Consider the following 21,860-nt stretch of genomic DNA (forward strand, 5'->3'; position numbering starts at 1 on the left):
AACAAGGAATTACATTAATAATGCAAAAAAAATGGCAAAGCAATTAACTTTTTGTCCTGATTATAAACTGTTGTGTTTGAAGAAAATCAAATACAGCAAATTACTGAATACCACTCTCCATATTTTCAAGCATGGTGGTGGCTGCATCAAGTTATGGGTATACTTGTAATCGTTAAAGACTGGGGAGCTTTTACGATAAAAAAAAGAAACAGAACGGAGCTGAGCACAGGCAAAATCCTAGAGGCAAACCTGGTTCAGGCTGTAACACAACAAAATGTGGAATAAGTCAAGGTGTGGATGAATACAGTACTTTCTGAAGGAACTGTATGTGTGTGGCTTTTATTCAAATGAAAATGTATTCCTCACGTGCACAGGATCCAGGGGATACATATCTCTCTCAGTTTTAATGGTGTGGATAGAAGGTTTCAGGGTGGGTTGGGGGGTTGGGCTCTATGTTTGATGAATTTGGGGAGCAGCATGCAAGCCATCCGCCAGAGGTTTAACTCACTTTGTGAAGTTTCACGTGACGGAATTTAGTCATGAGCCTAACGATGTGAGGTTGCGCACAGGCAGAACGACCGACGCATGAAGAAGCGCAACAGGAGTTGAGCGCGCCCAGTCTCTATTCAACTCTATCCAAATACAATTCTAAAGTTGGTATTGGGATGTACGACTTTTCTCTGTTTCCGTGGATTTGAATAAACGACGTTTTTATTTTATTTTGTTTTCATCTGCCTTCACTTGTAATCTCTTCGTGTTGTAAAAGTTGGTATTTGTTTTACAAAAATGGAGCGAAAAACGCCGGGCAATCTTTCTTGCTGTTGGAGCTTTCTTCTCGCGTACTTCTGGTGCTGTAATCTCACCGAGTGTTACAATTTGGATGTAGACCACCCCATTAGTTTCAGTGGACCAAATGGATCTTTATTTGGATATTCTGTATTGTTACACAAGAACCAGAAAAACACATGGTAAGTGAATCAAACATTGTGGTAGGCTTTTTTTAAAACCTCTATTCATACTGTAGAACAACATAGCTGAATAGGCTACACACATTTAGGCTATTAGTTGTTAAAGAATGAACAAAATGGGTATTCAGCTCCAAAATGTGTGAAAACTGTTAATTAGGGATTCTATAAACACAAGTACCCTTTGACACAACAAAACACCAGAAACTGCACATTACGAGTATCCATGTTGCCTTTTTTTGTTTTTCAGTGTGAAGGATTTGTTTGTTCGATATCCCACAGCTGGGGTATTGATGTGTATAAAACTGTAACGTTAGGGGTATTAATTTCCATATTGCCTGTTATAGGTTATTAGTCGGAGCTCCAGTTGCGAATTCATCTTCCTACCCAGCCGTAAAAAAACCAGGAGCAATTTATAAGTGCAGCATCTCGGACAAGAGAGAATGTCAACAAATATCAACAGGTTTGTAATATCGACTTTACCAAGAAAAAAATCTGTGTTGCTTCCAAGTTATTTGACCAAGGTGGTTTTGGGGATTTGTGCACTGACATTGACCCATTTCCATTGGATTATATGAAAGCACGCTGGTCAAATAACTAGAACCACTTCATGCTTAACATGGATGCCCCACAGATTGTTTTCGAAGGGTTTATAAGGCATTGTTAAAGGTCATTGCCACCTCTCAATTCACGTTCTCTCTCTCACTCGTTGGTGTGTGTGCTTGCATGTGTGTGTGTGTGTACTACAGGTGTGGACAGTTGTGGGAAGACATGCTTCTCTGAGAGTGACAACCAGTGGCTCGGAGTCAGCCTGTCCAGACAGCCTCGTGATGGCCATGTATTGGTATGTTAAGTCAATCAATAAATCAATCAAATGTATTTATAAAGCCCTTTTTTATATCAGCAGGTGTCATAAAGTTCTTTACAGTGATGGTCATGTATTGGCTATGTAGATTAGTCCCAGTAGGGGTAAACAAATGTTACAATCCCTTCTCAGATGGTCAGTATTGGTGTAAATTCCAGTGATACACAGTGTTTGTGCCCATTCCGAGACCGAAATCAAATAATGAGATGGGTACATCTTGTATTGGTGAACTTTGTTTAAGGCCAGGCACCACACCCTCATTGGGTATTTTATTTCCCTTAATCATATCACAATCAACTTTTGCCAGTTGAATGTAGGCACAAATATAATACTTTTTTTGTATTAAAACATTGATTAAATATTTTATTAAATAATGCAATTGAGGCAACATCTAAATATGCACATATTTGCATATTGCGGTTAAAAAACCAACATGTATCTAGGATACAAAAATGTACAACATATCAACAATTCCCTCTGAGCAAGTCTGGAGAATATGTCTAAGGATAACCAAACACAATTTGATGAATGCAGATGCTTCTGAAGCTGAACATTTTTTGTTGGCTTGTAAGAAGAATCTGACTTTCGGGAAATGGCAGTTGAAGACTAACGCCAAACAGCAAACGCCTATTTAGACCCAATCACCATCTCTTCAAAGTAAATGATTAAGTATAGGCCAGTTTGTAACAATCTCTATGAAATGGGCTTTTAGTGCAATTCAATGTAGTCAGCTTTGAAATGATTGATGTATGTCCATTTTAAAGTGGTTCAAATTCATTAAAATGTTGATGACAGCAGTATGATAAACTAAAGAAAATATATAGTACCAGTCAAAAGTTTGGACACACCTACTCATTCCAGGGTTTTTCTTAAGTTTTCTATTTTCTACATTGAAGAATAATAGTGAAGACATCAAAACTTTGAAACAACACATTTAACACCAAAAAAGTGTTAAACAAATGAACATATATTTTATATTTGAGATTCAAAGTGGCTACCATTTGCCTTGAGGACAGCTTTGCACGCTCTTGGCATTCTCTCAACCGGCTTCATGAGGTAGTCACCTGGAATGCATTTCAATTAACAGATGTGCATTATTGAAAGTTAATTTGTGGAATTTCTTTCCTTCTTAATACGTTTGAGCCAATTAGTTGTGTTGTGACAAGGTAGGGGTGGTATACAGAACACAGCCCTATTTGGTAAAAAACCAAGTCCATATTATGGCAAGAACAGCTCAAAAAAAATAAGAGAATAGATAGTCCATTATTACTTTGACATTTTCTTCAAGTGCAGTCACAAAAAATATCAAGCGCTATGATGAAACAGGCTCTCATGAGGACCGCCTGTCTTACCTATGCTACAGAGTTCATTGGAGTTATCAGCCTCAGAAATTGTAGCACGAGTAAATGCTTCACAGAGTTCAAGTAACAGACACATCTCAACATCAACTGTTCGTAGGAGACTGTGTGCATGGTCGATTGGTTTAAAGAAACCACTACTAAAGGACACCAATTATAAGAAGACACTTGCTTGAACCAAGAAACACGAGCAATGGACATGAGACCGGTGGAAATCTGTCCTTTGGTCTGATGAGTCCAAATGTGAGATTTTTGCTTCCAACCGCTGTGTCTTTGTGAGATGCAGAGTTGGTGAATGGATGATCTCTGCATATGTGGTTCCCACCATGAAGCATGGAGGAGGAAGTGTGATGGTGTGGTGACACTGTCAGTGATGTATTTAGAATTCAAGGCATACTTATCCAGCATGACTACCACAGCATTCTGCAGCGATTCCATCTGGTTTGTGCTTAGTGGGACTATCATTTGTTTTTCAATAGGACAATGACCCAACACACCTCCAGGCTGTGTAAGGGCTATTTGACCAAGAAGGAGAGTGATGTAGTGCTGCATCAGATGACCTGGCTTCCACAATCAGCCGATCTCAACCCAATTGAGATGATTTGGGATGAGCTGGACCGCAGAGTGAAGGAAATGCAGCCAACAAGTGCTCAGCATATGTGGGAACTCCTTCAAGACTGTTGGAAAAGCATTCCAGGTGAAACTGGTTGAGAGAATGCCAAGTGTGTGCAAATATGTCATCAAGGCAAAGGGTGGCTACTTTGAAGAATCTAAAATCTAAAATATATTTTGATTTGTTTAACACTTTTTTGGTTACTACATAACATATGTGTTATTTCATGGTGTTGATGTGTTTACTATTATTCTACAATGTAGAAAATAGTAAAACATTATGAAAAATCCTTGAATGAGTAGATGTGTTCAAACTTTTGACTGGTACTGTATTTTTTCATGACGCTTTTTATTTTTTTTATGTTTATTTTTTGAAAATACTCATATTAATGGACCAAAGTGCCCAAAAAATCTCAGAATAGGTAGATGCAACATTTTTATTTCAGCCTGTAGTGCCTGGTCTTAAACAAGAAACAAGACTTGCATCCTTTGCAACCCTACCAGACATATCAAATGATCCCATATTACACTGATGTTCCTATTTTGAAGACCCACATCATTTACATATTTTGTGTTTAGCCTATACCCTGTTGTAATTTAACGTTATTTTGTAAACTAGCTGCTGCGCAGTGCTCTCCTCATTATGTCACTTGTTAGAATAAACACAAATGTACATATTTTGTGTGTAGACTATTCCATTGTTGTTACATTCCTCCTCTCAAATAGTTGCATTTCCTCCAACAACATCTGTGTTGCTTCTCCTTCCACAGGCATGTGGGCATCGTTGGAAGAACGTGTTCTATTCCAGGAAAGAAAACCAGAACAAGCTGCCTCATGGTGTCTGTTACAGATACGAGGCTGACCTCAAACAGTCTCAACCACTCATCCCATGCTACAAAGGTACACTGTTTTGCATTTTCAGGATATCTGATTCTTATTCATTAATGCATACCGTAGCAAAACGTTTTGCAACAGAAAAATGGAAATGTGGGTTATAAATCACATAAATCAGTCAATAACCGAGGCCGATTATCCATATGTTTTTGTTCTCGCCATGTCTAACTCCAAGGCCACACCTGTAAGCAACCTGCACTGAGTCTGAGAGCTTGTTGACAGTAAGCTTGCTTTATTGGCCAAAATGAAAATGCATCTGCCACTCTTTCTCCAGATCACCAACGGAAGTTTGGTGAGGACTATGGATCATGCCAAGCAGGGATATCCAACTTTCTGACTGAGGTATCAGTTCCTCTACATATTCTATTTAATCCTATATTTTATGTATATGCTAGTAATGTACGTGTTCACATACACATACACATGTACATGTACATGTACACATACACAAGTCACAAACTTGAAATGCACACAACCCATGAAACTGGGAACATTCCCAGAACATTAGTTAAGATTCTCTTTAAGTTCTAGTTCCGTTTTTTTTGCTCTAAGATTAAGATGATAACATCCCCAAAACATTCAAACATTCTTCAGAAAATGTTTTAAATGAAATATTGGGATGTTTTCCTAACATTCACTAAAATGTTGTGCACAACATCTGAAACAACCACCACAGGACATTCCCCAAATGTTCTCATTAGGTTTCCAGGTAATGTAATAACAAAAATCAAATCAAATCAAATCAAATCAAATTTTATTTGTCACATACACATGGTTAGCAGATGTTAATGCGAGTGTAGCGAAATGCTTGTGCTTCTAGTTCCGACAATGCAGTAATAACAAGTAATCTAACTAACAATTCCAAAACTACTGTCTTGTACACAGTGTAAGGGGATAAAGAATATGTACATAAGGATATATGAATGAGTGATGGTACAGAGCAGCATAGGCAAGATACAGTAGATGGTATCGGGTACAGTATGTACAAATGAGATGAGTATGTAAACAAAGTGGCATAGTATAGTATAAAGTGGCTAGTGATACATGTATTACATAAGGATACCGTCGATGATATAGAGTACAGTATATACGTATGCGTATGAGATGAATAATGTAGGGTAAGTAACATTTATATAAGGTAGCATTGTTTAAAGTGGCTAGTGATATATTTACATCATTTCCCATCAATTCCCATTATTAAAGTGGCTGGAGTTGAGTCAGTGTCAGTGTGTTGGCAGCAGCCACTCAGTGTTAGTGGTGGCTGTTTAACAGTCTGATGGCCTTGAGATAGAAGCTGTTTTTCAGTCTCTCGGTCCCAGCTTTGATGCACCTGTACTGACCTCGCCTTCTGGATGATAGCGGGGTGAACAGGCAGTGGCTCGGGTGGTTGATGTCCTTGATGATCTTTATGGCCTTCCTGTGACATCGGGTGGTGTAGGTGTCCTGGAGGGCAGGTAGTTTGCCCCCGGTGATGCGTTGTGCAGACCTCACTACCCTCTGGAGAGCCTTACGGTTGAGGGCGGTGCAGTTGCCATACCAGGCGGTGATACAGCCCGCCAGGATGCTCTCGATTGTGCATCTGTAGAAGTTTGTGAGTGCTTTTGGTGACAAGCCGAATTTCTTCAGCCTCCTGAGGTTGAAGAGGCGCTGCTGCGCCTTCTTCACGATGCTGTCTGTGTGAGTGGACCAATTCAGTTTGTCTGTGATGTGTATGCCGAGGAACTTAAAACTTGCTACCCTCTCCACTACTGTTCCATCGATGTGGATAGGGGGGTGTTCCCTCTGCTGTTTCCTGAAGTCCACAATCATCTCCTTAGTTTTGTTGACGTTGAGTGTGAGGTTGTTTTCCTGACACCACACTCCGAGGGCCCTCACCTCCTCCCTGTAGGCCGTCTCATCGTTGTTGGTAATCAAGCCTACCACTGTTGTGTCGTCCGCAAACTTGATGATTGAGTTGGAGGCGTGCGTGGCCACGCAGTCGTGGGTGAACAGGGAGTACAGGAGAGGGCTCAGAACGCAACCTTGTGGGGCCCCAGTGTTGAGGATCAGCGGGGAGGAGATGTTGTTGCCTACCCTCACCACCTGGGGGCGGCCCGTCAGGAAGTCCAGTACCCAGTTGCACAGGGCGGGGTCGAGACCCAGGGTCTCGAGCTTGATGACGAGCTTGGAGGGTACTATGGTGTTGAATGCCGAGCTGTAGTCGATGAACAGCATTCTCACATAGGTATTCCTCTTGTCCAGATGGGTTAGGGCAGTGTGCAGTGTGGTTGAGATTGCATCGTCTGTGGACCTATTTGGGCGGTAAGCAAATTGGAGTGGGTCTAGGGTGTCAGGTAGGGTGGAGGTGATATGGTCCTTGACTAGTCTCTCAAAGCACTTCATGATGACGGATGTGAGTGCTACGGGGCGGTAGTCATTTAGCTCAGTTACCTTAGCTTTCTTGGGAACAGGAACAATGGTGGCCCTCTTGAAGCATGTGGGAACAGCAGACTGGTATAGGGATTGATTGAATATGTCCGTAAACACACCGGCCAGCTGGTCTGCGCATGCTCTGAGGGCACGGCTGGGGATGCCATCTGGGCCTGCAGCCTTGCGAGGGTTAACACGTTTAAATGTCTTACTCACCTCGGCTGCAGTGAAGGAGAGACCGCATGTTTTCGTTGCAGGCCGTGTCAGTGGCACTGTATTGTCCTCAAAGCGGGCAAAAAAGTTATTTAGTCTGCCTGGGAGCAAGACATCCTGGTCCGTGACTGGGCTGGGTTTCTTCCTGTAGTCCGTGATTGACTGTAGACCCTGCCACATGCCTCTTGTGTCTGAGCCGTTGAATTGAGATTCTACTTTGTCTCTGTACTGGCGCTTAGCTTGTTTGATAGCCTTGCGGAGGGAATAGCTGCACTGTTTGTATTCGGTCATGTTACCAGACACCTTGCCCTGATTAAAAGCAGTGGTTCGCGCTTTCAGTTTCACACGAATGCTGCCATCAATCCACGGTTTCTGGTTAGGGAATGTTTTAATCGTTGCTATGGGAACGACATCTTCAACGCACGTTCTAATGAACTCGCACACCGAATCAGCGTATTCGTCAATGTTGTTATCTGACGCAATACGAAACATCTCCCAGTCCACGTGATGGAAGCAGTCTTGGAGTGTGGAGTCAGCTTGGTCGGACCAGCGTTGGACAGACCTCAGCGTGGGAGCCTCTTGTTTTAGTTTCTGTCTGTAGGCAGGGATCAACAAAATGGAGTCGTGGTCAGCTTTTCCGAAAGGGGGGCGGGGCAGGGCCTTATATGCGTCGCGGAAGTTAGAGTAACAATGGTCCAAGGTCTTTCCTCCCCTGGTTGCGCAATCGATATGCTGATAAAATTTGGGGAGTCTTGTTTTCAGATTAGCCTTGTTAAAATCCCCAGCTACAATGAATGCAGCCTCCGGATAAATTGTTTCCAGTTTGCAGAGAGTTAAATAAAGTTCGTTCAGAGCCATCGATGTGTCTGCTTGGGGGGGGATATATACGGCTGTGATTATAATCGAAGAGAATTCTCTTGGTAGATAATGCGGTCTACATTTGATTGTGAGGAATTCTAAATCAGGTGAACAGAAGGATTTGAGTTCCTGTATGTTTCTTTCATCGCACCATGTCACGTTAGTCATAAGGCATACGCCCCCGCCCCTCTTTTTACCAGAAATATGTTTTTTCCTGTCTGCGCGATGCGTGGAGAAACCTGTTGGCTGCACCGCTTCGGATTGCGTCTCTCCAGTAAGCCACGTTTCCGTGAAGCAAAGAACGTTACAGTCTCTGATGTCCCTCTGGAATGCTACCCTTGCTCGGATTTCATCAACCTTGTTGTCAAGAGACTGGACATTGGCAAGAAGAATGCTAGGGAGTGGTGAGCGCTGTGCCCGTCTCCGGAGTCTGACCAGAAGACCGCCTCGTTTCCCTCTCTTTCGGAGTCGTTTTTTTGGGTCGCTGCATAGGATCCACTCCGTTGTCCTGTTTGTAAGGCAGAACACAGGATCCGCGTCGCGAAAAACATATTCTTGGTCGTACTGATGGTGAGTTGATGCTGATCTTATATTCAGTAGTTCTTCTCGACTGTATGTAATGAAACCTAAGATGACCTGGGGTACTAATGTAAGAAATAACACGTAAAAAAACAAAAAACTGCATAGTTTCCTAGGAACGCGAAGCGAGGCGGCCATCTCTGTCGGCGCCGGAAGTAATAGTTTTTGTGTTATGAGAACAAACATTTGCCACAACGTAAAGAAGGTTCTGCGAACTTTCACAGAACCAATTTTGGTTTACTGGGAAATCACAAACATAAAACAAAAACTGAACAATACTCTGATGTATGTGTTGTGTTATTTTTCTTCAGGACTTGATAATTATGGGAGCCCCAGGGACATCGTACTGGACTGGATCTGTCCTGGTCTACAACACCTCCAGCAGGGTCCTGTCTGCCTATGTGGATGACAGCAGCACTGTCCTCTATGGCAGTTACCTGGGTATGTTAATTATAATATGGTTGGAGACGATCAGAAAGACTTGTCTGGTTGTCACATGTCTCATAAAGACACTCAGTTGTTTCTAAGTTGGTGAAGTGTAATGTAAGGGAATACAGAGAGGAAGCATGCTTTTGTCTGTGTGTGTGTGTGCGTGTGTGTGTGTGTGTGTGTGTGGGGGGGGGGGGGGGGGGTCGCTCAACATTTGCTCAATTGTAGTTACTGCAAATCATCATGCCAGTTACATCTGGCTCATTTCTCTTATCTATTATATCAACCAGTGCCATCTGGTTCTACAGTACCTGTTCAGTTGGGTATTCTAAAGATGTACTAAGGTTTACAAATGTTTTATCAAGGTTATACTAATGTTGCACTGACATTGTATTAACGTTGTGATACGTTTCCATTGCAGGGCTACTCTGGTAGTCTTATTATTTGGTTATATTGTGATCCTTCTTTTCCTCACCAGGCTACTCGGTTGGGGCCGGCCACTTCCTCCACCCTGACTCCACAGAGATTGTTGGCGGTGCGCCCCAGCACGGGCAGACTGGTAAGGTAAGAGTTCATTTCATTCCTGTTTTTTCTTTCACCCCCATCATATCCCTATCACCCCACCACCCGCCTGTAGAAAGAAGCACAGAACCAACACTTATATGTGGCTTGCTTCTTATGACCTGACAAGCTAAAGGCGGTAAGTACAATACAGTGTGTGTTTGAATCACTAACCAGGGTGATGCTAAATATATGATGCATTGGGCATTCCTCATGTTACTGGTGAAATGTATGTGCTATTGAAAAATACATGTGGGTTTCGCTCTGGTTGCCCTGTTGCAGGAGAACTTTCCTGCAATGCAGGACATTTTAAACTTGTCTGAAGGCTTTTATTTAGATATGCTTTAAGGATCTTGTCGTCAATACATTCGATTTACATTCAACTCATTTAGCAGACACAGATTATGTCCCAAAGGGCACTCTTTTCCCTATTAAGTGCACTACTTTTGACAAGGGCCCATAAGGTAATGTAAATGAATCTCTCTGCAGAAAGTGGGGAATAATTTTGTCTTGTGGCAATTCTGTGCACATTTTATGGAGGAATATTTTATTTTTTGAAGACTGTAAAAGTTGCTAGTTCTTAATGGCCTCACCAAATACATGTCCCACAGGAATGTCAAGATGACAGATGGGAGATATTTTTTCAGTAGAAAGCAATCAGATTAATGCATTGTTGGTTAAGGGCTTGTAAGTAAGCATTTCACTGTAAGGTCTACCTACACCTGTTGTATTTGGTGCATGTGACAAATAAAATGTGATTTGATTTGAGATCATGTCTGTATGGGTATTGTGATATAATCTAAGTAGTTTATGCATTTTACCATTCATCCGTAGTTGGCTTTAAGTTTTGATGTGACCAGGTCGTTTCTGTCCTCTTCTCCAGGCCTACCTATTCAGAGCTGAAGAAAACATGCTGAAGATAATCAGTGAAGTCAAGGGCAGCAAGGTGGGAATTAGTAGCCAGATATCTTTACGGCCAGGTTCCCTGACACAGATCAAGCCTAGTCTTGTACTAAGAATCTCCATTGAGCATGCTCTTTAGTCTAGGACTGGGTATAAGCTTTGTCTGGGAAACCGGAAATGAATGTCTTGATTTTGATGCAGAACTCGATCATACCTCCTCACTGCAAAATCACTTTGTGACAACTGCTGGCTTCATAAATAAATTTGATTGATTTGATCGACTGTATTGACTTGAAACCTGTTTTCCTATACTGTAGCTCGGCTCGTATTTTGGTGCCAGTGTGTGTGCTGTGGACCTGAATGGAGATGGCCTGTCTGATCTACTTGTAGGATCTCCCATGTACAGCACCGTGAGAGAGGAAGGACAAGTCCATGTCTACATAAACCAAGGAGCCGTAAGTACTGGGATCTTTCCCAATCCGTTTTTCCTTCAATTCAATACAACTTTATGTTTGTCCCCTCAGGGGCAATTAAGATAGGCTTGTCACTTACAAGTATCATAATCAACACCCTCCACATAAAAAATACAGTATACGACAGACAACCTTGATTTCCCTGATTCCTCTTCTTGCCTTCTCAAAACTCATTGGAGGAGAAGGTCAGGAGGGAGGGACATTGGATCTTCTCTTCCAATGTGGCTTGAGAAGGAGGTGAGGAGTGAGGATGCGAGGATTCGAGGAAAAACAAATTGAGTGAGATACAACCTTTCTTTCAGCACTATTGTAAAAATAACGTTTTGTGCAGTTATTGTGTGTCTAGCTGTGTGAGTTTTGCAAATAGCCTTGGATCTAATGTAATTTCATGGTCCATTACCTATTGAAATTTTACTCTAAACTTTGTGAAGCTGTTATATGGAACACTGAAGATACAGTATTTGTTAAAACAGAACAACATCAATAGAGACTTCCTACCTCACATCACATCTCACACACATACTGTTATCTTCACAACGTAACTCTGTAGTTCTTAAATATGACAGTAGTTAAGCATCTTATACAATACTGGCGTTGTGTACTGTTATAACAAAAACCTTTCAAAACCAATGATGGTATCACTTAACATTAAGTTGCTCTTATACCTATGTAGTAGCATCTAGACTAACTATTCAGCTTTCAGAACAATGAGATAACTTTATAGAAAGGAATATGCTCGAGTAAAGAGATTTTTCTATTTATTGCCATTTCCTATAAAAAGAAGAGGCTGGAGTTACTATATTACTGTACTCTCTTATACACTGGCAGATGATATAAAACAACACAGCATGATGATAGCAGGACCTGAGGACTGTTTCTATGACTGATGAGTTTGTATTACGGAAAGCTAAACCAGCGGATATCTGCTACATTTATAGTGTACTACTAAGGACCAGGCAACTCTGCATGACATGAGTAACTTTACGTAATTACCAACCTAATGACTACAATTACATGGAGCTTAGCTAGCTACTTCCCCCACATATCTCCATCAGCAAATGACCGTTTTTTTCTTCCCGGATCAACTTTACAAGCCATTACCCTGGGCAGAAGAGAGAAGGAATATTAAGACTGTAAATGAATGTGTTTTAAGGCTAATATGAAGGAAGCAGAGTTTCAGTTGGTGGGAAGCAACTCGTATGCTGCCAGATTTGGGGAGACCATAACTGATCTGGGAGATATTGATGATGATGGCTTTGCTGGTGAGTGTTATGCATATTTTTTTCCAAAGATATAAAGCAATTCTTACTTTATCTTTAAAGTTATAATGATTTGTCACAGTACAGCAAAACTATGATGATAAAATCAGCTACCCTAGCGAATGTGCCAATGTTCTGCATAGTCTTTGGTAAAAAAAAAAAATTACAAATAAAGTGAAATTGAACTTGGTGATATATTCCAAGTAGGTACTGTCCCAATTGTTGCACAATAAAATATCTGCATATTTCAGTTGAATGCAATGTAGCCTGATCCACCATCCGGACCACTGCGCTCTCATTTAGTTTCAATGTAAGCTCGCAAGATCGGGATGGTTGATCAAGGCTATGAGCAATTGGCAGTTCTAAAACTAACAGAAAGTGAGCAATGCCAGTCAGAAGGAACTACACTAAAGTCTGTGGTGATATTGGGTAACTGGGTACGAAGATACACACCATAAACCAGCCCCACTCAACACAGAGGAAAAACCACCAACCAACCACATCCCCTACAGCTGATCACAGGGCCCCAGCACACTTCTAACTGCCACTTACACCAGCCTAACTGCCAGTTCCTCAACACACACACACACACACACACACACACACACACACACACACACACACACACACACACACACACACACACACACACACACACACACACACACAGCCACAGCCACAGCCACACCCACACCCACACCCACACCAGGGTTGGGGTCAATTCCATTTAAATTCTTGTCAATTCAGGATGTACTCTAAAATTCCAATTCTCTTCAATGCTTTTCAATAAGGAAAATCTGGAATTGGAATTTGGTTTACTTTCTGAATTGGGGCGGCAGGTAGCCTAGTGGTTAGAGAATTGGACTATTAAACGAAAGGTTTCAAGATCGAATCCCTGAGCTGACAAGGTAAAAAATCTGTTGCTCTCCCCTTGAACAAGGCAGTTAACCCACTGTTCCTAGGCCGTCATTGAAAATAAGAATTTGTTCTTAACTGTAGAACAAATTCTTATTTTCAATGACGGCCTAGGAACAGTGGGTTAACTGCCTTGTTCAAGGGGAGAGCAACAGCCTTTTTTACCTTGTCAGCTCGGGGATTCGACTTGCCTAGTTAAATAAAGGTTAGAAAAAAAGAGCACCCTAATTCCTATATAGTGCACTAATTAACTACATTACCCTACGGGCCCTGATCAAAAGTAGTGCACAAAATAGGGAATATGGTGCCATTTGGGACGCATCCTAAGTTAACCACTGACTGACTGTAAATGTGTTCCAGATGTGGCAGTGGGGGCTCCGCAGGAAGAAGAGCTGCGTGGGGCTATATATATCTACAATGGGAGGAAAACAGGGATCTCTCAGACCTTCTCTCAAGTATGTATTCAGCTATGGCTATGTCCCTTCCAGCTGCTGTTTGTCCTCAGACTTCAGGGACAGGAGATTACTGGAAGGAAAGAAGAGAGTGAAGGGAAGAGGGGTCAGGGTGTCCCTCCTCTGACCAACGATCAGGGACAATAGATTGAAGGGAGGGAGGGAGATAGGACGTGAGGATCAAATGTGTCTTTATTTCTCTCTTTGCTCTCAGACAGTCGGAAGAGAGTTCCTGACTCTGAATTGCTACGATTTCCTTAAACTGTTTGGTCTCCTGCTTTTCTCTGTCTGAGCATGTGAGACAGTTTACATGAAGCAGTTACATTTAAATGAGCTTTTAGTTATAGAATACCATAGAGATAAAGCAATGTATATTTAAATAAATGTATCTCAATGTGGAATACAACCTCTTGGAGAAAATATAGTTACTGTATATCCAAATACAGATCAATTACCTTACTTGAATCTCAAAGCTCCGTACTAGAAAAAAAACTGAAATATGTACTGTACAGCTTACATCTGGTAGTCATAGACAGCTTTCTTGGTTTGGGAGAGAAAATGAAGTGTATGAAGTGTGTGAAGTACAGAGGGTTAAACTGTAAGAATAATCCAGCTGTTCTTGTTCCATCATCAGAGGATCACTGGCTCTGTTCTGGGTAATGAGTTAAAGATGTTCGGCCAGTCTGTGTCAGGAGGCATCGATGTTGATGAAAACGGTTACCAAGGTAACTATCCCTTTCTTGACTGTCAACCTTGACTGTCAACCTTTCCCTCCAGTACAATGTTTGAGTCTGTCTCGGTTTCTCTACTGCTGACTAGAACAGAACACACGGAAATGTCCTGTTATTATGTCACACATGCTGTGCCTTAAATTAGTAAGATCGTCAAAACATGGCAGTGGTGGGAACAGAACTGAGAACTGAGGACAGGGGACGGGAAAATATGTGTGCACGTGGGTGAGTGTGTGTGTGTGTGTGTGTGTGTGTTGGCTGCTACCCAGGGAAAACCAAATTGGGCAGTGGGAATATCCTGGGGTTTAAATTAGGGTCACTACTGATGGTTGTCTGCTTACTCTCTGCTTCTCATCTTCGCATCTTCCACTAGTGATACACTGTGAACTAAACAGGATATATGGTGGACTGACAGAGAGAGAGATGTAGACAGTTAGTCATCTCTTAGCTAGTCATCTCTTAGAACTGGTACATTGTAAAGTATTGTGTACTGTCTGTCAATAAAACATTTCATTCGTTTTTTTCATGTGTTATTTGTTTTAATTGTTGTTTTATAGATTGATTTGTAACGCAAGTGTTAAATACTTATCTAAAAACAAAACGCATCAGTTTATTGCCACACTGTAAAATAAATCCTGTTGTTTTTATGGTAATTTACTGGCAGACAGTTAGTTACCTGTAAGTTACTGTAGGAAAAAAGTACAGTATGTTACAATAACTTCCAAAGGAACATTGGTTTAACAGTACATTGCTGTAAAGTTTAAAGGAGTTTTGGTTACAGTAGGGTAAACTGTGTGAATACATTTTGTCTGCAGGCTGATGTGGATTGAATGAACAAACGAATGACCGAATGACTGACTGAATGAACAAATGAATGAATTAACAAATGAATGAATTAAAAACATTCCACTGATGTCTTATGAGTGGTTCTAAACTGAGTAACAAACTGGTTTAGAGCTTTAACAAGTCTAGAGAGCCTTGCAGCCAGATAGGCCTGTAGCAGGAAATTGCATGTTCAATACAATAATAGCTATCTATCTGCATCTCTCTAAACTACAGATGTAGCAGTAGGGGCCTTCCTCTCAGACTCAGCTGTTGTTCTGAGGTAAGAACTGTATTACATATCACATTGCATCCACTAGATAACTAATCTCTGAAACTAGAATTACTGCATTCATGTCAGAGATTTCGGGTAGAGGTTAAGCTTTCAATGAACATTGGTGAACATTTTATCTTACATTTCATTATTTTACTTTCTGAATATTACCTCAGTGAAAGTGGCTTGGCCCATGTATTTGACCTGTATAGTTCCCTGGCCATTTTTACCATTTGTAATACCTTTTGGTTTGTAGATTTGTTTGTCTTCTGGCCCATATACTGTAGCTTCCATATTCTAATGCAAATGTACAATTGTATTTGTTTTGACACAGAGTGTCGATGTGTTGTTTTCATGTTGTTGACATGTTGTCGTCTCCCTGTGCCAGGACTCGTCCAGTAATAGTGGTAGAAGCCTTCATGCCCCTGCCTGTCAGTGTAGACCGCTATGTAGCACTGTGTTCTGACAACGGTCTTCCTGCTGTCTGCATCAATGCTACAGTCTGCTTCAGGGTCCATGCTCGACACTTCACCTCTTCAATAGGTGAGCAGACCCTCTACCCGTGTCCCTGGCTCCCTCATAGCCCTGCACTGTGAAAACAACCTGTCTGTTTGCATTGTGTTAATCATTACATTAGTGAAGGTTATGTGTGCAGGGGCACTTACAAACAAAAGACAGTTTTGGTTCTGGTGTGTGTACTTAATAGTAGAGGTCGACCGATTATGATTTTTCAACACCGATACCGATTATTGGAGGACCAAAAAAGCCGATACTGAATAATGACAATTACAACAATACTGAATGAACACGCATTTTAACTTAATATAAGACATCAATAAAATCAATTTAGCCTCAAGTAAATAATGAAACATGTTCAATTTGGTTTAAATAATGCAAAAACAAAGTGTCGGAGAAGAAAGTAAAAGTGCAATATGTGCTATGTAAGAAAGCTAACGTTTCAGTTCCTTGCTCAGAACATGAGAACATATGAAAGCTGGTGGTTCATTTTAACATGAGTCTTCAATATTCCCAGGTAAGAAGTTTTAGGTTGTAGTTATTATAGGAATTATAGGACTATTTCCCTCTATACCATTTGTATTTCATTAACCTTTGACTATTGGATGTTCTTATAGGCACTTTAGTATTGCCAGTGTAACAGTATAGTTTCTTCCCTCTCCTCGTCCCTCCCTGGGCTCGAACCAGCAACACAACGACAACAGCCACCATCGAAGCAGTGTTACCCATGCAGAGCAAGGGGAACAACTACTAGAAGGCTCAGAGCGAGTGACGTTTGAAACGCTATTAGAGCACACAACTAGCCAGCCATTTCACTTCGGTTACACCAGCCTCATCTCGGGAGTTGACAGGCTTGAAGTCATAAACAGCGCAATGCTTGACGCACAACGAAGAGCTGCTGGCAAAATGCACGAAAGTGCTGTTTGAATGAATGTTTACGGGCCTGCTTCTGCCTACCACCGCTCAGTCAGATACTTAGATACTTGTATGCTTATATGCTCAGTCAGATTATATGCAACACAGGACATGCTAGATAATATCTAGTAATATCACCAACCATGTGTAGTTAATTAGTGATTATGATTGATTGTTTTTTGTAAGATAAGTTTAATGCTAGCTAGCAACTTACCTTGGCTTACTGCATTCGCATAACAGGCAGTCTCCTTGTGGAGTGCAACGAGAGAGAGGCAGGTCGTTATTGCGTTGGACTAGTTAACTGTAAGGTTGCAGGATTGGATACCCCGAGCTGACAAGGTAAAAATCTGTCGTTCTGCCCCTGAAAGAGGCAGTTAACCCACCGTTCCTAGGCCGTCATTGAAAATAAGAATGTGTTCTTAACTGATTTGCCTATATAATTAAATCGGCAAATCGGCGCCCAAAAATACCAATTTCCGATTGTTATGAAAACTTGAAATCGTCCCTAATTAATCGGCCATTCCGATTAATCGGTCGACCTCATAGTGACCAAAAACTAATTTTTCAAACATGCTATAGTAATGTGAGCATTCCTATACTACTAGTATGTATGTGGAAAATGGTATAATGCACGAAGTCTAGTATAGGAAATAGTTATGAAAGCCCCTGACCTGGACTAGTTGACAGAAAACACTGTTGTGTCGGAGACAGACTTTTTCCTTATCACTGTCAGTCCTTCCATCTTATCACTAGTCCCTGAGGCGTGGGGCAGTTGGTTAGTTTGTTAACCATGCCTTATCAAGGGTTATCTCTGCAGAGCATTCCTGTGGTGAAAGTGTCTGTTAGAGACTGTAAGGCTCTGGCACAGCCCTGTCCTGATAGATACAATGATGTTGTCCATCTAGGGTACCAGGTTTTTAACTGCCTATGTTCCTCAACATTATCTTTTTGGTGGGATTTTAAATGGTGAATTGCAGAAAGGATTTAAGTTATTCAAAGTTATCTGGTATCGCTGTGAAACATCACTGTCCTTTGATGGTAAACAAAAATTTGTCTTGCGAAATAAAACACAAGTTAATGTTATCCTCATTAAAAATATGTTTTCTCCATCTATAGTACATTTATGATTAGGGCTGGGTCTGGGGTTGTGTTTGGGGCTGAGAAAGAGGCTGGGTCTGGGGCTGAGGCTGGAGCTAGGCCTTGGGCTGGTAGTAAGGCTGGGTTGCAGGCTGGGGTTGAGGCTGGGAGCCTGGGCTGGGATTGATGCTGTGGCTGAGCCTGGGGTTGTGGCTGGGTCTGCGGTTGAGGTTGGAGCTGGGGCTGAGCCTGGGGTTGAGGCTGGTGTTGAGGTTGTGGCTGGGTCTGCGGTTGAGACTGGGGCTGAGCCTGGGGTTGAGGCTTGGTCTAGGTCTGTATGTCTGGGTCTGGGGTTGAGGCTGGGGTTGAGGCTTGGATCTAGATCTGTATATCTGGGTCTGGGACTGGGGTTGAGGCTGGGGTTGAGGCTTGGTCTAGGTCTGTATGTCTGGGTCTGGGGTTGAGGCCTGGATCTAGGTCTGTATGTCTGGGTCTGAGACTGGGGTTGAGGCTGGGGTTGAGGCTTGGTCTAGGTCTGTATGTCTGGGTCTGGGGTTGAGGCTTGGTCTAGGTCTGTATGTCTGGGTCTGGGGTTGAGGCCTGGATCTAGGTCTGTATGTCTGGGTCTGAGACTGGGGTTGAGGCTTGGTCTAGGTCTGTATGTCTGGGATTGAGGCTGGGTCTAAATCTGTATGTCTGGGGCTAAGGTTGGGTCTAGGGTTGAGGCTGGTTCTAGGTCTGTATGTCTGGGGTTGAGCCTGGGTCTAGGTCTGTATGTCTGGGGGTTGAGGCTGGGTTTAGGTCTGTATGTCTGGGATTGAGACTGGGTTTAGGTCTGTATGTCTGGGATTGAGACTGGGTTTAGGTCTGTATGTCTGGGATTGAGACTGGGTCTAGGTCTGTATGTCTGGGGGTTGAGGCTGGGTTTAGGTCTGTATGTCTGGGGCCCTGGTTCATGTCAACTCTGGGTGCTCTCTGAAACAAAATATTGTTACCTCAATGCTTCCCTCTCTCCCTCCCGCTCTCACTCACTCTCACCCATAGTACTCCAGTATAATCTGACAGCAGACACGCAGCACAAGGAGTCCTTCCCCTCACGTTTCCATTTCCACGGAAACGGGACGTCCAACGCTACAACAGGGCGGGTCAAGACCAGACACGACCAGCTGACCTGCGTCCCCAACCAGGCCTTCATAAGGGTGAGTAAGAGTTCAGGGGTAAGGGGTCGGATGTGAGGGTCAGCAGCTGTAACCACTGATAATTGTTGTCAGGTATGCAATGGCTTCAGGTAAGTTTAGAACCCCAGCCCAGACACTATAATCACTAACTCAGAGTCAGTTATTGTAAGACCCTATGCGTGGCCTCAAGTCAGTTTAGGCTGTGGTGTCAATTATTAAAATATCAGCATGCTACTGCCAGGCATCAAATAACTGACTTCAGGTCAGGTCAGCATGCTTTTTTTGTATTTTTTGTATTTTTATTAACCCCCCCTTTGGAGGACAAATATATTTTTGTTTTTTTACTGATTTTCTGCTTCATATACATACATTTTTACATTTTAAATATACATTTTACATATACATTTTAAATACGCATTTTACATACTTTTATATAAAGCAGTCAAATAACAATAAAATAATAATACATTACCAAACATAAGCTCTATAATTCCAACCCTCACCCACCTATCACCATTGACCACCCTTGTTTGGTTTCCATGTGCCATATATTTTTAAATTGTGCTGTGATGTTTTACATAATTGTTTTACCTTTCTAATCGTATAGTATCCACAGATTATGAGCTAAAGATGAAAACCTTTCCTACTAGTATTATTACATTATTTAGTAACTGACTATGGCTTTCCAAATCGCCCAACAATGCTATTTGTAAGGTTAATTTTAAGAGCATGTTGTGATTTTTTAACCATTCATGAACCTGTGACCGGAAACAAGCTACATAGGGGAAATACCAGAATAAATGATCTATTGATTCTGTCTCTTCGCAGCAAAATCTACAGAGCTGAGATTGCTGTATGCCCCATATATATAGCATTCTGTTGGTGGCAAAAAAATATAATCATTTTAATTGGAAAACTCTAAGTGTTGAATGAAGTGTAGTTTTTTGTACCAGTTCATAAACCATGTGTCGTGGAATTGGTACATTACAAATCTCTTCCCATTTATTTTGCAACCTGTATGGCGCAGCTGTCAACGTTTTTGTCCTCAAATGAAACTGGTATATTTTTCTATTTATGCTAGTTCCTTTCAGCCAATTTGTGTCTTTAATATATGGCAGGCAAACAAGTTCCCTGCATCTCCCTTTTCCCCTTGCCTCCTCCATTTTTGTGGTAATGCTGCAACCAGTTGGTTGTAAATTTGGATTGAGCAGATATTCACATATATTTTCGATAGCTGCATAAGTGACAACTCCTCCGTTTCTATTCATAATATCATTAATAAATATAATAAATGTTTTTAAAAAAAAATCCATAAAGAATGTTTTATTTATTGATCAGTATATTTGAGTTTAACTATAACGTTTGTTGTAATATTTGTTCTATCTTTTCTGGAGGATATATCTGAAATTGTAACCAACTTTGTATGGCTTGTTTAAGAAAGGGCGATACTTTAAACACATTTTATTTTCAATTAGTAGGAAATGAGAAGTTGTAATCTGTATAAAGGTAAAAAGGCCATTTTTGACCAACGGATGAGCCTTTCTTAATAATCTACTGGAGAACCATTTTGGATTTAAATATAATTTATGTATGAGTGATGCTTTTAGTGAGAGGTTTAGAGCTTTAATATTTAATCATTTTAGCCCCCCACACTCATATTCATTATATAAATAAGCACATTTAATTTTGTTTTAGCATTTAATTTAGTCTTAACTTAGCATTCCAAGTCAAATGTAATATTTTTTGCTCATATGATTTATAAAATGAGTCATCTGGAGTAGGCAGTGCCATTAGTAAGTAAGTAAACTGTGATAGGACCAAAGGGTTAATCAATGTGATTTTTCCATAAATAGACAAGTATTTCCCTCTCCATGGTTGCAGAATCTTATGTATTTTTGCTAACTGTCCATTGAAATTGATTGTGGTAAGTTCATTTATATTTTTTGAGATGTGAATACCAAGTATGTCTACTTCACCATCCGCCCATTTTATTAGTAAACTACAGGGGAGTGTAAACACTGTATTTTTTAAAGATCCAATACGTAATATGGCACAGCTGTCATAATTAGGTTTTATTCCATAGAAAAGTGATCAAGATCTTCAATGAGACTGTGCAGGGACCAGATTGTGGACTTCGGCATACATTGACACTTGTTTTTATCCCCTGGGTTTCTAACCCCTTGATGATCTTTTTGGTATCGCTGTGAAACATCACTGTCCTTTGATAGTAAACGAAAATGTGTCTTGCGAAATAAAACACAAGTCAATGTTATCCTCATTAAAAATATTATCTCCAATATATCGTCCATGTAAAAAACCTGTCTGATCAGGATGAACAATATCTGGTAAAACCTTTTTTATTCTGTGCTATACATTTTGCTAGGACTTCTGGTCAGGACAGCATGCTACTGATAGAGATCAAAGCATTATGAGTCAGTAGAGTCGAGGGACATCGGGCATTGTCTGATGCTCATAGACCTGTTTTACCTTTCGGTCGATGAATCATCGGCTAGTTTGTTATCTGGATGGACCATAATTTGGGTGGCAACTGCGTCAGCAACCAATGACCCATTCAGTTTATGTCTGATAAAGGGGTCTAATA

The 21,860-nt window shown here is 41.2% G+C and overlaps 1 protein-coding gene across 1 annotated transcript in view; it reads left to right on the forward strand.

Moving 5' to 3' along the window:
* The first annotated feature begins 562 nt into the window (after positions 1 to 562).
* The window catches only part of LOC139401692 (integrin alpha-4-like), a 31,804-nt gene continuing 10,506 nt past the window's right edge, over positions 563 to 21,860 (forward strand). Inside the window, exons 1-15 of the mRNA XM_071145737.1 lie at positions 563 to 968; positions 1,313 to 1,428; positions 1,715 to 1,809; positions 4,571 to 4,700; positions 4,969 to 5,036; positions 9,065 to 9,194; positions 9,661 to 9,746; positions 10,627 to 10,689; positions 10,964 to 11,101; positions 12,273 to 12,381; positions 13,654 to 13,748; positions 14,380 to 14,470; positions 15,536 to 15,581; positions 15,961 to 16,115; positions 19,125 to 19,279. Coding sequence (XP_071001838.1) covers positions 787 to 968; positions 1,313 to 1,428; positions 1,715 to 1,809; positions 4,571 to 4,700; positions 4,969 to 5,036; positions 9,065 to 9,194; positions 9,661 to 9,746; positions 10,627 to 10,689; positions 10,964 to 11,101; positions 12,273 to 12,381; positions 13,654 to 13,748; positions 14,380 to 14,470; positions 15,536 to 15,581; positions 15,961 to 16,115; positions 19,125 to 19,279 — 1,659 coding nt within the window. The 5' untranslated portion in view covers positions 563 to 786. The remainder of the gene's footprint in view (positions 969 to 1,312; positions 1,429 to 1,714; positions 1,810 to 4,570; positions 4,701 to 4,968; positions 5,037 to 9,064; positions 9,195 to 9,660; positions 9,747 to 10,626; positions 10,690 to 10,963; positions 11,102 to 12,272; positions 12,382 to 13,653; positions 13,749 to 14,379; positions 14,471 to 15,535; positions 15,582 to 15,960; positions 16,116 to 19,124; positions 19,280 to 21,860) is intronic.

The sequence above is a fragment of the Oncorhynchus clarkii genome, chromosome 3 (assembly GCF_045791955.1).
Source record: "Oncorhynchus clarkii lewisi isolate Uvic-CL-2024 chromosome 3, UVic_Ocla_1.0, whole genome shotgun sequence".
NCBI classification, from domain to species: domain Eukaryota; kingdom Metazoa; phylum Chordata; class Actinopteri; order Salmoniformes; family Salmonidae; genus Oncorhynchus; species Oncorhynchus clarkii.